Here is a 19,019-nt window from a genome sequence, read left to right as displayed (position 1 = left end):
CCTTTTTTCAATGGATTTTCCAGAGTTGCCTTGAACAAAATCCTAGTCTTTTAGATACACTAAAAATTGAAGGGTGTTTTTTTTTCAACTACAAAGGTAAACCTTGAAGGGTAAGCAAGGTGGGTTGTATGACGTGTGTGAGTTACGGCACCTTTTTTTTTTTTTACAAAAAAAGCACTGGTTAATGTCATGTGGCTTCTTTTGAGATTGTCCTCCAAGTACCATTATATAAATGTCCATGATACGTTCCTGAGAATGAGTTGGTCCTTTTTTCTGTAATGAAGCCTCTCAAAGAGGGAGGGATAATCAAGTATATAAAGCCTGCAGAATTTCTAGTTTCTCTGTATCTCTATCTTAGGAAGTTTCTCTGCCTATGATTACAAAAAGGAGAAAGAGAAGAAAAACCACTGCAAATATTGTGTGCCACTTGCTGACAAGAAGGTTCAGGCAATTAACATTCGTGTTTAATTCTTCTGCCATGAAGAACAATGGACCTTCCATTGATAATCCAGGGGTCAAAACAAATTTTGCACAAAAGTGACATCCATCATTAAAGACCTGGAGTCTTGAAGTAGGCAAGATGAAACAATTTATATTCAGGCAAGGAAATGCAGCTCTGAATTCTTTGGGTGCAGAAGATGCCAAGGTTCCTTTGCATCTCAACAGAGAGGGGTTTTGCTCATCTGAGAGTCTAGAGAACTACTTGCTTGCTTATTTATACATAAGCATTTATTTATTTATTTATACTATTCATCTATTTATACACAGACTGCCTGACTCCCAATGGCTCTGGGACATTTTTAATTTAAAAAGTTACCAAAGAAAGACCAAAGACAGGAAAGAAAAGTGTGAGCAGTCCAAAGACAATACTGTACATAATTAAAAAGGACTCTGTTTGGGAGCGTACACCTCTCTTCTACGCTGAAGCAGAAGGACCAAAAACTTCATATGATTAAGCCACATTTCAATAGGGAGCAAGTTTGGCTATTGTGTCACACTTGCCTGGTGTAATTTCATACTACCGCAAGCTCAAGTAACTGCTATGCAAAAAAAGATCCAAGTTGAGGTGGTTGCGTACAAAGCATCTTGCCACTAGGAGATGCTGTGCCACAAAGATCTGGCAACAGTAATCAAATACCTGGCAAAAGATCCACAAAGAAATAATATACCGAACATTAATTTTCCACACAAAAAATCTGCATAGCTTAAAAACTGGTTATCATGTTATACAGTGGAAAATGACTCAATAGAAAATACTTATGGATTTATTTGTCCTGTCCATCAACCTTGTTACCTAATTGACAAGGGCAACCTAAGTATTCCATACAGGTGAGCGCACAGAATTCTGTGTGGGTGAATAGGCAGGTAGTTGGATGAACAACAAACCTCTCCATCCTCTTTCCATTCTTTGGCTTCATCTCCCACATGGTTGAGAAAGAAGGGAAAAATCTTTTAGATCCACCCTTTTTTCAAGACCTCATGATGGGAACCATTTTTAGTATCTTAGTAATGCTAATATCCTCTATTTCCATAAATAAAGGATAGATGAAGGGAATTCCATTCTCTTGCAGTCAGTTCAAAAACACAGAACATTACTTTCTTAGCAACATAATTTTTAAAATATGCAGAATAATTACACACACACACACACATATATTCATTGCAGTCTATAATAAACAGAAAAGGGGGAATGCATAATAATGCAAAGACACAGCTAGACATTGTAAATTGAGGGTTGCATATTCTTTGCTAACATTGTGATGATGGCAGAGTTAACAAAAGTACTATTCAAAGGTGTCTTATAAAAGGACCTAGAGCTACAAAAATCCTGAGTCATAATTTCTTGACTAAAAACAAAAGGTTCAGAAATGTGGGCCTTCCCTTTTGTGCATTTGTCCTAACCCAAGATATGGGTAAAAAAAAAATCATTTAACCCATCAGTTTAATTCTATAGCAAAGGAAGAGTCTGCCGCACACCTCTTCTTATAATCTAGCACAGCTGCTCATTCCAATTTTCCTATTTGGCAGATGCAAGGACTGACAAAGAATATATAATTATCAGTTCTTGTATGGCTGTTACACCCCTTCACTCTGAAACATTCTTCCTCCCATGTACCCATGTCTTGACTGATGCATAGAATTGAGGTAGCTAAGTGATGAAATTCTGGCAACACCCTTTTTGATATTCATGTTCCAGTGGGAGGAAAAGCATGAAGATCTCTCTCTCTCTCTCTCTCTCTCTCTCTCTCTCTCTCTCTCTCTCTCTCTCTCTCTCTCTCTCTGTGTGTGTGTGTGTGTGTGTGTCTCCCTCTCTCCCTCCCTCCCCCTCCCCCTCTCTCATACACATGAAAATGGCTATGGGCGGAACTTTGGAAGCTCTTGAATGGCCAGATTCTGGCTATTTATTCCCAGATAAGCATGACGAAGCTGGATAGAGATTAGGAGTCATGTGGGCATGGCATGGAAGACTATGTTTCCTTGCTCTTATTTCCTCCAGACTTTCTTCAGCAAGACAGGCTCTCCCATTGTATTGTATCCTCTTTTTTGTCATCCCTGACAAGAAATGCCCTTTGGAATGCGCGCCTGCCCTTTGGAATGATTTACCTGCGGAACTCCGGACCGCACCCAATCTGCGTTCATTTCGCCGGGACCTGAAAACCTGGCTTTTCGATCTGGACTAAAGGGGTTTTAGCTTTTTAAACATTGTTTTAATTGTTGGGCTTAATTAATTTAATTTATTTTAATTTATATTATCTTTTATATTGTATTTTATGCTGCCCTGTAAACCGCCCTGAGTCCTTCGGGAATAGGGCGGTATAGAAATTTAAATAAATAAATAAATAAATAATAAATAAATAAATAAATAAATAAATAAATAAATAAAATAATGAAAGGATTAAACAATGTCTCAGCATGTGAAGATATAAAGAAAAATCACATGGCTTCCTTACACTTGGCTTGACACTACAGCATCAGAGGATTATTATTATTATTTTTGATCCAGGATATTGGCATCATGGACTGTGACAGGACTACATTCCTGCAAACAAATAAAGCCCAGCTCCAAATCATTTTGTGATTTAAAAAAATTCAGATATGTTCCAATGGATTCAGCAAATTACTACTCTTCTTCCTGGGTGTTTCATTTTCAATAAACGTCACTTCTAAACCTCTCATTTGCTCTTCCACATGAAAACATTTCAGCCAGTTTCTGAGGATTCAGCAGCAGAAGTCTCTCTGGCAGAACACAACCATAGTTACGCAAAGTCCAGAAATCTGAGCTGTTTGTTAAAGCAACACTTCCAGGTCATTCTGTGAGAAAACTCCAAACATCAATGTACCATTTTCTATAAAGAAGGAGAGATAGGAAGAAGAGGCTTCAAGAAGTCCCAAAAGGTTTTTTCACTTTTAAAAAAAAGCTCTTTGCTCTTACTATGAACTTTGTGTCGATAATCTCATGGTAGGTATTCTTGATTAGAAATATTCAAACAATGCTTCAGAAGATGTGCAGAGTGTCTTTACTAGAAAGCAGAGTGTACGCAGCAACAAGGATGTATGACATGGTAACTTAGCATCCCATACGCTCAACTCTACACATAACCACTTAAATAGAATTTAGAATAATGTTGAAAAAGGGCTCAGTGGGGGCTTTTATGAAATGGTAGGAAAAAGTAGCACTATCCTTTATATCAGAGGTACCACAACTTAAGCCCTAGGGCCATATTTGTCCCAATTTTTATTAAAAAAACAACAACCCATAGCTCCTTTTATTATAGTTGCTAAAAAGTGGTGAAATTTTCAGGCAGGAAATAATTAAAAATAGAGTATAAATCCTAAAATAGGTTTTACATAGTTTTAAAAATGAAGTAAGCACCAAGATAACAACTACCAGAAAATGCCACTCAAGACTGTCCTGGTCTTATATTGTATCTTGTGCTTCAGATCAGGTTATTTTGCAAAAGCACACCCCAATTGTTTTAAATAAATAAACAAGCACAAGAATCCTCCTGGATTCGCGGCTCAGTTTTGAAGACCATATAGCCTTTGCCCAGGTTCGCCTGGTGCGCCAGTTGCGGCCCTACCTGGACCGAGATGCCCTGCGCACAGTCACTCATGCGCTCGTGACCTCCCGATTGGACTACTGCAATGCTCTCTACATGGGGCTGCCCTTGAGGACCACCCAGAGGCTTCAGCTGGTGCAGAATGCAGCCGCGCGGGTTGTGATGGGGATTTCCCGATACTCCCACGTAACAACTCTGCTCCGCGAGCTGCATTGGCTTCCGGTTGCCCTCCGGGTGAGATTCAAGGTGCTGGTGATGACCTATAAAGCCCTAAATGGCTTGGGTACGGGATATCTGAGGGAGCACCTGCTGCCGGCATCAAGATCCCTTCGTCCTGTGCGCTCCCACAGGGAGGGTCTTCTCAGGGTACCACCGGTAAAAGATTGCCGGCGGACAATACCCAGGGGGAGGGCCTTCTCTGTGGGTACGCCTGTCCTTTGGAACCAGCTGCCTGTAGAGCTTAGGACTGCCCCTGACCTTCGCTCATTCCGCCGGGATCTGAAGACCTGGCTCTTTGAGCTTTCTGGCCTGGACTGAGAGTATTAATTGGGGTTTTAATTGGATTTTAACTGGGATTTTTATTTATTCAAGGTTAATGTAATCATTTTAATTGTTTTTAATTTTTGCAATTTTTGTATTGTTTTTTTAAAAAACCTTGTGAACCGCCCTGAGTCCTACGGGAGAAGGGCGGTATATAAGTCTAATAAATAATAATAATAATAAATAAATATTTTTTCTTTTTTTTGGTAATTTTATGCTGGGTGAGACGCCTGGCCCTCAATATGATTCCTTATAAATTCAAATTTGGAGCTTTGTCTGGCCACCTCAACTCACAGAAGGAACAGAACAAGGAGTACTTTGAAGTTTGGGGTAATCGTCAATATAAACAAAGCATCATTAGCAATTTTTGCTTCTGTAGAATTGGCTGTGTGCTGACTATTAGTCTGGATGAGTGACATCTAGGATTATTGTTTACTCAGAAGTAGCCATGTGTTGACTATTGTCTGTCTGGATGACATTCAGGATTTTTGCTTTTGTAGCAAGACATATGCTGACTTTTACTAATCCGTTGTGAAGAAAGGATCTAGAATCTCTTTTTCTGAGTCATTCAGTAGAAGACAATTGTAATAGTTAGGTTCTGACACTTAGCTGCACTCAGCATGCCCCACAAATTGTACGTAGGACCAACTAAAAAAGGAAGTAGAAACATAGCTTCAAGGGTACACACTCTTGTGCCATCTTCTGAGGACAAAGAGGATTCCCAAAGACTAACAAGTAGCTAAAAATTTTCAATCATTTTCTCCCTATTTGTTTAGCTTTCTAATCCACCAATCTGAAGCAGAAGCCCACCAGGCAAGCAGTAAAAAGAGATTTATCAAACCCCCTGGCAGATCACAATATGACAGGATGGGCAATCTTTTTTTCACCTATGACCTCCATTCAACTGTATGTGATGTGCTACTGAAAGAGCTTTAAAAAATATGGAAATCAAGTGGGCAACTCCCCCTCCCACCCAAAGGGAATTGAACAAGGTCAAAGGGAACAGTGTAGGTTATTTAATAGACAGTAAATTAACTTATAGACAATATAGATTAATGTGTAGGGTATTTTTCTATATTAATAAATAAAATAATCAATTTCTGGGAGTAGCCAGTCAAATCTCCTAAAATGTTCAGAACATTGTATTAATTTTATTAGCATTGCTGATTTTTCCCATTACAAACTAGGAGATACATAGATAGACAGATAGATAGATAGATGGATAGATAGATAGATAGATAGATAGATAGATAGATAGATAGATAGATAGATAGATAGATAGATAGATACCCAAATACAATACCATCAGGAAAGATACTTCAAATAGACATAGGGGAAAAAATTAAAGATTAAAAGCAGATTAAATCCAAAGTATTTCTGAAAATTAACTCTGCAGTAAAAATTATATAAAGTCAGCAAAAGACATAACACAGATGTTGTTCATTTTTCAAATTCTTTTTTCCTAATCTAAAACCCTTTCAAATGCAAGTGCTTAACGTTTTGGAAAAACTGTTCACAAATGGTTTGTTATTGCAATTCAGGAGTGAAGCATATTGACACCAAGACAGCAACAAATGGTTTTAGAATAACAGGGTTGGAAAGGGACTTCTAGTCCAACCCCCTGATCAAGCAGGAAACCCTACACCCGTGGTGGCAAATCTATGGCACAGGTGCCACAGGTGGCACGCAGAGCCCTCTCTCTGGGCCTGCGCACCGTCACCCCAGTCCTAGGCCTTCAGTTGGGTTTTATAAAACTTTTTCACTTTAGGCCTCCACCACCATGTGCAAAAAAAAAGGTTCAATTTCAACTTCTCACAGAAAAAAAAAGATCTCGCAAAGTTGGAATTGATTGATTGCACTTTTTAGTCCCACCCAGTGTGCCGTTACCACCACAGCCACAGCCACCCAATGGGCCATGCCCACCCGGCACCCAACGATACATAAGCGGGTTTTGGGTTGCAGTTTGGGCACTCAGTCTCTAAAAGGTTCGCCATTGGCTGGTAAGATGATATTTTCATTAAAACAATCCACCATTATTGTGCAAGTTTTATTCGATTTAACAAATGGAAAATTCAGAGCCCTCATAAGGTTGCATAATTTGCCTGTTCTGTTCTGTTCTGTTCTATTCTGTTCTAGTCTAGTCTAGTCTAGTCTAGTCTAGTCTAGTCTAGTCTAGTCTAGTCTAGTCTAGTCTAGTCTAATGTTGTATACCATAACTTCAGTATGTTCATTCTGACTGAAAAGTTTGTCCTTCCTTCAAATCATAGACTGGCTTATTAATCTCACACAGACTGACTATGTCCAGTTTGACCACATGGGCACAGTTATCAGCAGAGAGACAACAGGGAGAAAATGGGCAAGGTCAGTCAGGTAACAGGTGAGAAATAATTTGCCACAGTGCCTAAACCATCTACCAGCTACTTTAACAAGGCCGACATTCTGAGAGGGAACCAATTTTATAGTGCCACCCTCTGGACACCCTTTGAATTTTCACCTGCCTGCCTCCCCTTCAAAGACAGCCTTCTAAATCATCATCACCATCTCTCTTTTTTTAGTTGGGTAATCCAAAACTTCCTGACAAATTCTTCCCTCCAAAGTTGCTAATGCTGCTCCTTCCTCCCCGTCTCTAAAGGCACCGATCCCCCCACCCTGGCACGGTTGGCTCTCTGCTAAAAACCGCAGGCTGGATCAGTCACGCCTCCTTGGCAGATAGGACAGGAAAAGCAGGGGGAGTCATGGGGGAAGCGGGGCGAGCTTTAAATACCAATGCGATGGGCTGGGAGCTGCAGCCTTGAAGTGGCAGGAGACGCCTAGACTGCAACAGAGAGAAAGGTGAGGGGAAGGGCCGTTATTTTGCAGCACGCCAAGTCCTCCCTAGATTTTCTTTCCCACCTCAAGGGGATCCCTCTGTAACCTCCCCACTTTTGAAATTTCAGCTGATTCCTCTGGTAAAACTCTGACCATTTCCAAGAAGACTTTCCCCTTCTTTTAGCTCTGGCACCCTCTCCTTCATCTTTTTTTTCCCCCTGTGACACCCAGGAACTTCTGAAGTTTGAAATTGTTTTTTCAGCCAGGTTGTCACTCCGAACTCTGCTCAGGCTTTCTTCTTTCAAGTAAATATCCCAGGTTGTGCCGGGTGGTGGTGGAGGGTGTTTCCTGTATGGAGAGGCCACCGTAAATGAATTGTGTAAAATGAAACCAGAGTCTTTCCCCACACTGGGCTAACTCCTTCAGTCATCTAATCCTTAATTTAGATCCTGCCCTGCCTGCCCATCCCATACAGGAAAACACAAAGAGCTGTGTTCACCCAGGCAGTAAGGAATTCCCCTCCTTGTCACCAGCTGTACTATAAAGAGGGAAACCAACGGTTGGCCAAGTCCAGGAGTTTCTACTGGTACTTCATAGATGATGTTTCTCTTTTACACCCCTCCATTTCCTGCCATTTCTTCTCCTGGAATAACACTTTGTCTCTGTCTTGTAGGCTACGTCTGAGCGACTTCTCTTCTTGCCTCCTCCCTGCAAAATGGATTCTAAAATGTCCAGATTCCTTGCGGTCGGCGTTTTTCTCCTCAGCCTGAAGGCAGATCCAACAGCAGCCTGTTCCTGTGCCCCTAGACATCCCCAGTCTGCCTACTGCAGTGCTGATATTGGTGAGTGCCCGGATCATAGATGCAGTAATAAAAATGCAATCGTTCTCTCTCTCCTGTGTCTTATCTCACTCTCTCAGGATGTCCTTTCTGCTATAGCCCATCAATCTGCTGTCTATCCCTCTCTCATAACTTTTGTTAGCTGCGATCTGCTAGATACTTACAAGTTTGTGAAGTCTTTTTTGTTAGTTTTTGTTTGTTTCCAAATATGGAAATATTTCCTCAATAACTAGGTTCGGCCACCCCGATGGGCACTTTGGTTTAAATCAATGGTTTTTACGTTACAAGAAAAGCTATGCTAACCAACCATTAGTAATAACTTCCTAAGAAGCTGATGGCATAACTGCTTGATAGTGGAACAGTTTCCGTTGGAAAGAAGCAAACTCTTCCACTCTCTTTTTTTTCCCCAGCTGCCTAAATGACTACCTATCAGAGAAGTAGTTATTTTCTGCATCAGCAAAGGGTTGGACTTGGTGACCCTCAAAGTTCCTGTGGGGTGAATAAAGCTGTAAAAAAAAAAGGCGTAAACAGTATAGGGTGGGGGGAAAAAAACAGATGGGATTGCAATTTGCAAAACCGATGCCTTATTTCCTTCCTCTTACCCAAAACACTTCTGTTGTCTAGAAAACTAAAGACAGAAAAAGAGCCCTACTGGATAATCTACCTCTCTGGCACTGCCTATTAAAGCCAGCATTTTGAGTCCTATAATATTTAACTAAAGGTAAAGGTAAAGGTTCCCCCGCACATGCGTGCTAGTCGTTTCCGACTCTAGGGGCCGGTGCTCATCTCCGTTCCAAAGCCGAAGAGCCAGCGCTTGTCCCGAGGACGTCTCCGTGGTCATGTGGCCGGCATGACTAGACGCCAAAGGCGCACGGAACGCTGTTACCTTCCCACCGTAGTGGTCCCTATTTTTCTGCTTGCATTTTTACATGGCTTTCGAACCGCTAGGTTGGCAGAAGCTGGGACGAGTAACAGGCGCTCACTCTGTTACGCGGCACTCGGGATTTCACCCGCCAAACTGCCGACCTTCTGATCGACAAGCTCAGCGTCCTAACCCACTGAGCCACTGCGTCCCTTAATATTTAACTAGATGCCTCCAAAAACCCTCAAGCATCTCTACGCTTGTTTCCCAGCAACTGGCACAGAAACACATGTTATCACTGGTCCTGGAAATAATACATAATGATCATGATTTGTAGCCATAATGTTCACATTTATATAGGAAGGGGAGGTTGAAGGACTTTTAGAACCGCTATAAATTTATTACTCTGGAACACTTCCAAAGAATAAAGGCAGAGAAGATTTCCACCCATCAACTCCTCCTGCAACTGAAATAAGATTGCCAGCTTTTTTTTTCCCTTCTGGCAAAATCTCTGTAATTTTCCATAGCAGTCTAGTATAGAAATTATGCTATTTCCCCCAAAAAAATTTAATATATACCAGAAAACCTTCCTTTGCTGGGATATACAGATCAGGCAACTGTTAAACCATTAAAGGCAGAGGAGATGGGTCCCAACCTTGCTAAATAAATTGGCAGTCTAAATGGAAAGTTGTTCACATATCATGGAATGCTGGGGTTTTATCCATCTTGCCTGTTTGTGGAAATATTTAAGTACATGAATTCATTCCCTTTGAAATCTTATTAAGCACTATGCTACTATGCACATACAAATCACAGATATTTAGCACTCTTTCTATAGGGTGCTATTAAATACAATCTATGCTGCCGTTCCTTTATTCAAAGGAATCAATCCCCATATTTCTGGAAGGTTTTATTTACCAGGTTGCAGTATCTCTTAGTAGAAAATTCAATACCTACCATTTAAAACAAGTTAAGCAAATGGACAAGTTTAATCTGTATGTCTGATTCTAATGCACAGAATATTTTCTATTCAACTGCTTTGACTCCGTTTTTTAAAACTTTTGAGATGTTTCGATTTTGTTTGAAAAATGCCTGGATTTTATATAACATTCAGGGAAGAGTAAGAGAAATGGCTGGAAAAAGAACGAGTATAGAAGGTTCACCTATGGGTAATAAAATGCCTATTCAGTCTGTTGAGCACAGAGATGGGTGATCTCTAGCTGTCTCTTAATTCATATCCTGCCGTTTTCCTGTCCTCCAAACTCATAGCAGCATCCGTAGTATCCCCTTCCTCCAATTTATCCAGACAGTGACTGAGATGATATTCAGAATCATGCAGTGAACTTCCAGATGGTATCATTGGTATTAAATTAGAACAAGCTGATATTAAATTATAATACAGATTTATAGTTTTACTACATATCGGAGTCAGGCTAGATCCCCATACTAACTATTTCTGACCAGTTCTGGCTACATTTGCATATGTTTTGTCATTAAAAATATTGTGTGTATACCCTCAAGTAGTGTCCCATTGCAGCTAAGAATTAGTCATTTAGGACAGGCGTATCAAAGCACGGTTTCATATAGGCAAAGCTACTCTTAAAACAAAGCACAGGTTCACAGATGTCCTGAAACAGTAGGCTTATGACATCCTTATAACTAAACGAGTAAGAGTGGAATAGGTTGCCGTGTGGTAGAGATGGCAAGAAAACAATATAGGGGAATGAATGCATTCAGACTGTAATTATAACCACCATTTGCTACAGCTTAGGATGATGATGATGATGATGATGATGATGATGATGATGATGATGATGATAATAATAATAATAATAATAATAATAATAATAATAATAATAAAGTTGGAAGGGACCTTGGAGGTCATCTAGTCCAACCCCCTGCTCAGGCAGGAAACCTTATACCATTTCAGGCAAATGGCTGTCCAGTATCTTCTTAAAAACCTCCAGTGTTGGAGCATTCACCACCTTTGGAGGCAGGTTGTTCCATCATGACAAACACAATCTTAGATTCTTCAGATTGGTCCCCTAACCTGCCGTCTGATTCTTTTAGCTAGAAAAAACTGAGTTTTAAACCTGGGATCTTCTTCATAGAAAACAGGCATTTTATACCTGAGCTCTGATTCCTCCCAAACATAACCTAACAATATAGCACTATACCAGTTCATGGTTTGCTGATTCTGATTTCACAACACAGTGCTGTTAGCATAGCACACATAAACATAGTGAGCCACAGTTTAGAGGAGTTGAGAGAAGAGACAGAAAACCCACCATTTTGCTCCTTTGCATTCTTCTAGATAGAAAAATTCACAGAAAGGAACTTCAGGAAGGGGCGGGGTTTTTTTTGAGGGATAGACAGATTACTTCTCCACATCTTTTCTCTCTGTAATTTTCTTTAGATTGGTGCAGATTCGCTTATGGCTTTGTTACCATACACTCAGCAACGAAAGTTCAAATTAACTTAACTGAAAGATACTGTTGTGTAAAAGATGTTTGTTCCTGGCTATGTTGTTAGATCTGAGATGCATGTAAATGCATTTTCATCTATTTTATGTCCTTTGTTATTCTTGTTACCAATTACTGAAGTGGCATTTGTGCCCTAGCTCCTTGAGTGGACTGCAGGAAAGAATTCAAATTGGCTTTTCACTCTGAAGTCAAGTCCTTCACCATCATATACCATCTCCACATAAACTTAGGATATGGTGTTCAAAGCCTATTCTGGGGAGGTGGTGAGGAAAAAAGAGATGCATTTCCCATCATTTCTGAGAACAACTGTATGGTCACAGAATAATTCTCAATGGTCCAAAAAATAGCTAGTAATGTAACTCCAGATCCACTGTATGAGAATCGGTGTAGTGGATATCTCTAAATCCCAAAAAGAATCCAGAGATTTCTTAATTAGAGCGCTTTGCCTTCTCTCTACAATAACAACCATTTCAAAATCACCCAATATAAAAATCTGAAGGACAACCTCTGACCCTACCCAGATATTGTGTATCATTTTATAGCAGGATCCAGGGATACCAGACAGAAATTGAACTTTAAAGCTTTCAAGCTGACTAAATCAAGCCAGCAATTCTATCTGAGGTCCCATGAATTTAAAGAATCACAAACAATCCTTCAGCTGAAACTACAGAAACAAGTAATAATTAATGGTAGAATTAACACGATGTTACCTGCCACCTCTTCTTTGTAGTGATCAGAGGCAAATTTGTGAGTGTCAGCAAGCAGCATGTGAACATTTCTGTGGGAGAACCGGTGTGGTGGATACGCCATGAAATCAAAACAACCAAGGTTAGCACTTCCTCTTAGTTATTTGATAAGTATTTCCTTTTCTTTCTGCAACCTCACTACAAGACTGTGAATAAACCTACTCTGAGAGATTGTGACTGGTACAAAATCACCCAGTGATTTCCATGGTTGAAATAAACCAAGAGACCCACTAATATCTCCCACACACACACACACACAAAGCTGCCTTTAAGGAAACTGTTAACAGAAGATGCTTTTTACAAAGCCTTGCCCAACAGTTCAAAGACACAAAGTCTATGAAAAAATATTTTTGTAAAATAATATGAAACAAAATTCACTGGGCATCCTTATCTTAAACTGCTCGACTCTGCATTTTTCATTATAAATTTAATGGATTCTGGTTATTTGATTGCTTTCTCATTCCTCCGTCATTGCTTAAGTCTGAAAAAAGATGGGGGTGGGGGTAATCCAATTAAAGTTACTGGAGCATGCCATTAGTCTTCACATACGTTAAGAAAATGAGAAACTGGTTGATGTCTAGTGGTTCAACCAGCTTATACTGAAACTGAGATTTGAACTCTAACCTAAGAATAGCAGATACAATGTAAGTCTTCTGGTAGGGCTATGAAAACCTCACATCAAGTTGCAGCTTTAACTTTCCTTTTTTCCTCACGGTAGTCCCTTCCTGGTCTGAATAATTTCCCCTCTTTCCTCCACCCCTGCACACATTCCTGTTTTTCTCTTTCTCCAGGTATACAAGGGCCCAGAAGAGATGCAAGATGTCCGCTTTCTCTACACTCCATCTATGGAAAGCCTCTGTGGTTATGAACACAAGGGTCCACTCAAAGTGGAAGAGTATGTCATTGCAGGTACGGAGTGATCCCTAATACCAGGTGCAACTGAAAAAATCCAGTCATTCTTATTTATTTTTTTAATCTTTGTATAGGCCACTATAACATTATCATAATTTTTTGAGGGTCAGCACATACATTCAAGGTCAGAAACTAGCATAGGCAGGAACCAGAACACACATGAATCCCATTGGTAACAGCCACAAGGCTCCAAAATTACTTTAATAATATTAACAGCTGAAATATCATTAAATATCATGCCAAATCTCATAAGATTTTGGTCTTTCCAGCTTAAATCTTCAGAAATCTCAGGCAAGAACACCGAGAATCTAACAAGATTGTGACAACACCCAACTTTTCTGAGATTTGGTGCTCTTCCAAGATTTTTAAACTAGCTAAAAGCTAGTTTTTTAAAAAAAAAATATTTGTTTATATTTACATTTGTTCCAGGGACTATGGTATGGTGTGGTGTACAACTTCATGGGCCACAATTTGAAAATCAGTAAAATACCCTATAGCTAAAGAATTTGGGCGTTTGTTTTGGATACTTAATAAAAAAACAGATTTGAGCATGATGAGAAATGTTTCAAAACAATCTTATAAATGTTCTTATGAAAAATATAAATAATGGGAGGAAAAACTGAAGAAATCTGTCATATCTAACATAAAAGGAAGAGGAAGGAATTTTGAATTCCCCTCCCCCCACACACAAATAATTTAAAACTAAAAGACCCAACCATTCACAATTGGCTTCAGTTTTAGTTTGCCAATCTTTTGAAGTTGTAATTCAGTGGCAAAACAAAGCTTTAACATTCCATAGAGAACTGGAAAAGGCTTTTGTCTAAAAAAATTTGCCGTTTCACAGTGCATATCAGACTTCATTTAATTGAAAAAATATATTGTCTCAAATTTATTGTGTTAGCAATATTAAACTGGTAAGCTGAAGCACAACATGTCTCCAAGACAGAGAACATTATAGGAAATTCACAGCTCCTTGTAAAATTCAGCTCTTCTCTTAGTCCTGACTGTTATATTGATCTTGCTGGCATTCTTTATATTAAGGAATATTTTCATTCATACCATTTATTTAAAATATTTGTCATATAATCTCACTTTAATCTAGGCAATCACCTCAAGAAAATGTATTTTGGTTGCAACTATAAATATGACACTACATATTGGAGAGTTCCTCCCAAAAGAAAAACAATCACCTCTTACATTTAGAAAACCAGCACGTCATGGAAAAACTAGGCCAGGCCAAAGCTTTTCTCTCTAACATTTACTTTTTGTGTGCAGTGGATTTTTTTTTCAACCAAGCATTCAAAACTCAGCCCCCCACCTGCAGTCTGAAATGACACAGTCCAGGAACAGTTTTACCCCATAGTGTGTGGTTCTGCCAAGGCTGACCTCAAAGCTGCTTATAACAAACAACTCAAACAATATGTTTCTGCTCTAAATAGAGAAAAAAGAAAAAAAAGAAAAGCAGAAGTCTATTGTTCGTTTTATGGGAAAGAGAAATTTAAATACAGAATTAATTGCCCAAGATACAGAACCCAAAACTTTTATTATTTATCATAAATACTTTAACCCCATACTAAATGCACAGAAATACATAGGCACATATGAATAGTAGAAGATTTGATTTCACAGTGCATATCAGATTTTGTTTAATTGAAAAAAGATGTCTCAAATTTTGGAAGAAACCTTGATTTAATCTATATTCTGGCTTAACAAAGAATCTGCAGTACAGATTAGAACTATCACATCTTTAAGTCATAGCTGTCTGGTCTTTGGTTAAACTGTTCCAGTGACTCCCTTCCCAGTTGCACTATCAAATAACTCATACTGTTAAAGCATCTTTTTTCTCCCATGTTTAGCTGAAATCTGGTTGCTTCAGCTTTGCTTCTGGCATATTAAAGAATAAATCCTTAATAAAATATCTGGAATTGAGCAGGAGAGAAATATTTTATATATTTTATAGTTCTCCAAATAGGTAAGTTAATGCAATCCCAACAAAGGAAGAAGCCTAAAACAAAAAGACAAAGAAAATAAACCACCCACCAAGTTCATAACTCCACATGCGCTATTCATTCAGGGGACCGAGTTTAAAAAAATTTGGCAAAGAATTTTTCTTACCATGGAAGCAACATTTAATTTCATTATTCATCCCCGCAAGGGGAAAACAGCACAGTATGCTGGTGAAGATGTACAATAGTAATATATTTGCGGGATACTCAGCAAGCCAAAGCTTAATTATGAAAGTAAAATCTGCAATTAATGCCTCAGATAGAATTTTTATATTCCCCGTTTCAATTTCTCTCTCTCTTTCTTGGCCAACAGGGATGCTGGATGGCAATCGCGTCATGATCACAGCCTGTTCCTTCATCCATCCATGGTCTCAGCTTTCTCTTGCGCAGAAACGAGGCTTGAGCCTTGAGTACAGCAAGGGCTGCAACTGCACAGTGAGTGTCTAGGTCTAGGAAATAATCTGTCTCAGGGATCTGACAGCAGAAGCAAATGCTTGCAGGCAGACTTGCAGGCTAGCCAAGAAAACATTACACACAGACACACGTAGTGTGTTCTTTCTGGTCCTGAAAGCTGAAATTATAGCTCATTATCTAACTTTCCTCTGCCTAAAGCCCTCCAAGTGGGTAAGGTTACAGTTCTGGAAAGCTCCAGGTATAATGGTCATTGGCTCTACTAGCTGGGAAATAATGCAGATTGAGGTCAAACATATCTGGAGGGCCTCAGGCTGATGAAGCCTATCCATATTTATGGCTTTATCTACAGCAGCAATTCGTCTAGCCAGGCCACAGACCCAATCCATATAGATGATGGTACAGAATTACATAGATTTCCATGCACATGACTGATCTGGAGGAGAAGAGACCAACCTCCTCCAAAATTTTTGTTTACCATGCTGGCTTCAGAGGAAGAAGACCCACCACAACTCTCATTCAGATCTTGATAGGATTTTTTTTTTTTAAAAAAAAAAAACCTAGCCTACAAAAGGATGAATATCCTGAATTTCCATTCTGGATCCGAAGGATTTTTCCTTCTTGACAACCAATAAGAAGCAAAAGCTTCTAGGCTCTTGGAAAGCTAGAAGGATAAAGCAGAGTAACAGTGGGTGTATTTGCAACAAAAAAAAGGAGGGGAGAAGGGGAAAGTACGAAGATGCAGCTTGTTATATGTAGAATCAATTATCCATCCACAGAGACAGAGGGTACTGTAAATTATTGTAATTATTTTAAATTGTTTTTAACTTTTGTATTTCTTGTTTTAAATACCCTGTAAACCGCCCTGAGTCCTGCGGGAAAGGGCGGTATATAAATCCAATTAAATAAATATAAATAAATAAATAAATGGGAATGAGCAATTTGGGTAAATAATGAATTATGGGATGGATCATGGTGACATGACTTGGGAAGATGGGTTAAAGTGTCTTTTTGCCTGAGTGTTGGTTCTAAAGGAATACACAAATGACACAGCCAATGTTATCTGTACTTCAGTCCTTGCTCAATTCAAAGCACACAGTATATTCTATTAAAATTAAAACCATTCTCCAAGACTGGGCCCTCTGATAAGTCATTCAGTAAATCTCCAACTTGCAACAACTTTTGAGTTCTTTTTGGCCCCATCATATTTGATTGCCTATCCTAGATTACAGCAAAGCAGAACCAACAGTAATGCAGTATTATATGATATGCGAGAGGAACGTCTCCCTCACCCTATCCTTATGTTCTTCTGCCATTCTTTCAATAGGTCATGCCCTGCCTTTCCATGCCATGTTTCATCTCTTCCGACAACCAGTGCTTATGGACAGATGGGTTCACGTCCCGGATATGGGATAGTCTCCAGGCCAAGCGCCTGGCTTGCCTGCCAAGATCTGAGAACTCTAACTTCTGCACCTGGCAATCCCTGAGTTCCCAAGGACCTGGGTCCCTTCGCAAGTCTCACCTCCTGAGGCAGTAACATCTTATGGACTCTGGAGTCATACTCCTCTCCCTGACAATCCCTCCGTTTCTATCTGAGTTGTCTCTTTTTAAATAAATGCCAGTTCCAACAATTAAGCTCGCTCAAATTCTGTACCAATTATGGCAAGATAGCAGCAATGGCCTCTACAGTAGGATACAGTTAATCCTCCAAGGCAGGGGTAGGCAACCTCGGCTCTTTTATGACTTGTGGACTTCAACTCCCAGAATTCCTTCTGGGAGTTGAAGTCTACGAGTCATAAAAGAGCCGACGTTGCCTACCCCTGCTCTAAGGAAAACCCAGGGAATACTTTAGATGTTTTGTTTTTTTCCTGGAAAAAAACTTACGAATGTATGTACCGTATATACTTGAGTATAAGCCGACTCGAGTATAAGCCGAGACCCCAAATTTCACCCCCAAAAACTGGAAAAAGTTGTTGACTCGAGTATAAGCCAATCCGCCGTTCTGCAAGCCTCTGCCGCCAGCAGAGGCTCGATCCGCCATTTTGCAAGCCTGAATACACAGTCGCCGGGTCTCCGTTCCTCTGTGCCCTGCCTGCCTGCTTCTTTCCACAGCGGAAAGAAGCAGGCAGGCAGGGGGCGGAGGAACGGAGACCCGGCGACGTTTGGGGAGGTTTGGGCGCCTCTCCAAATATCCCCAAACGTCGCCGGGTCTCCGTTCCTCTGTGCCCTGCCTGCCTGCTTCTTTCCACAGCGGAAAGAAGCAGGCAGGCAGGGGGCGGAGGAACGGAGACCCGGCGACGTTTGGGGAGGTTTGGGCGCCTCTCCAAATATCCCCAAACGTCGCCGGGTCTCCGTTCCTCTGTGCCCTGCCTGCCTGCTTCTTTCCACAGCGGAAAGAAGCAGGCAGGCAGGGGGCGGAGGAACGGAGACCCGGCTTCGTTTGGGGAGGTTTGGGGAGGTGCGCGCGCACCTCCCCAAACCTCCCCAAACTTCGTCAGGTCTCCGGACGGCGGTGGCTTGGGAGAGGTGAGCGCGATCCCGGAAGCTCCAAAGCCTCGGCCGCGCACAAGTCCTTGGTAAGTTTTTTTGTTGACTGGAGTATAAGCCGAAGTGGAATTTTTCAGCCCAAAAAGTGGGCTGAAAAATTCGGCTTATACTCAAGTATATACGGTAGATAATTTTCACAAAAGAAGCGGAAGCAGCTTTCAGTAGCCTGCAAGATGGCCTGCAAAGTGCCTTCCAGTTTTCCTACTGCAACCCCAGCCCCAAGTTTTTCTTCCTGTCTGGGTGTCCTGAGTTTACTATTCCACTGCCCACATTCTGGATTAGGAGTAAAGAAAGTATCTTCCAAAACTGCACAGCTCAGCCAGATATCCAGCGTGGGATTAAGAAGCTGTCATTAACAACAGCATATCACTAAGCACAGGAAAAGTACTTTTAAGCCATCATTAAATAACTGCAAGGTCACAGGAGTGCAATATGCACATATACAGGATTTAGAAGAAAGAGCAGAAAAGTATGTATTTTAAGGAATGACTAAGTTCCTGCCAAGAGTGCTTATCTATAGAAAGGGAGAGGATAACAAAGGGGAAATGTCATTTAGCCAAATCATCCTTTGCATCCCAAGACCACACAAAATTATTCTGCACTTTCAAAATAACTATTCTAAAGTAAGATGACTTTCTACAGCATTTTAGAATTATACTAGGCTTATATTAGTCTTAAAGTCTCTGCCTACACCTCACAATAGAAAGAATTGAATGGAGGGCAGGAGTGAAGTTGTGAGAAGGGGTTGCTAGGTCACAAGCATAAATTAACCTCCAGGAGATTGAGAGATTGAGATTTATTAAA

At 40.3% G+C, this 19,019-nt stretch overlaps 2 protein-coding genes across 2 annotated transcripts in view; one reads left to right on the top strand and one right to left on the bottom strand.

Moving 5' to 3' along the window:
- Nucleotides 1-19,019, bottom strand: part of SYN1 (synapsin I) — a gene marked incomplete at both ends in the record, with an annotated part of 95,298 nt that overhangs the window by 33,833 nt on the left and 42,446 nt on the right. The gene's annotated exons all lie outside the window — the stretch shown is intronic.
- TIMP1 (TIMP metallopeptidase inhibitor 1) lies at nt 7,317-17,299 on the top strand. Its single transcript, XM_083351532.1, has 6 exons — nt 7,317-7,433; nt 8,083-8,251; nt 12,324-12,421; nt 13,131-13,248; nt 15,571-15,692; nt 16,996-17,299. The coding sequence occupies exons 2-6, from the start codon at nt 8,125-8,127 to the stop codon at nt 17,203-17,205; spliced, it is 675 nt and encodes a 224-aa protein (XP_083207658.1). The 5' UTR covers nt 7,317-7,433; nt 8,083-8,124; the 3' UTR covers nt 17,206-17,299.

Source organism: Vipera ursinii (assembly GCF_947247035.1).
Source record: "Vipera ursinii genome assembly, chromosome: 2".
Classification (NCBI taxonomy): Eukaryota; Metazoa; Chordata; class Lepidosauria; order Squamata; family Viperidae; genus Vipera; species Vipera ursinii.
The sequence above is the reverse complement of the archived record's forward strand: the minus strand, read 5'-3'. Positions and strand labels throughout refer to the sequence as shown.

What these genes read in the sequence shown, in the direction of transcription:
- TIMP1 (XM_083351532.1), top strand. Translation starts at nt 8,125, where the DNA reads ATGGATTCTAAAATGTCCAGATTCCTTGCGGTCGGCGTTTTTCTCCTC. An exon ending in ATGAAATCAAAACAACCAAG is followed by an intron (nt 12,422 to 13,130) that starts GTTAGCACTTCC and finishes CTCTTTCTCCAG; the next exon opens with GTATACAAGGGCCCAGAAGA. An exon ending in GCAAGGGCTGCAACTGCACA is followed by an intron (nt 15,693 to 16,995) that starts GTGAGTGTCTAG and finishes TTCTTTCAATAG; the next exon opens with GTCATGCCCTGCCTTTCCAT.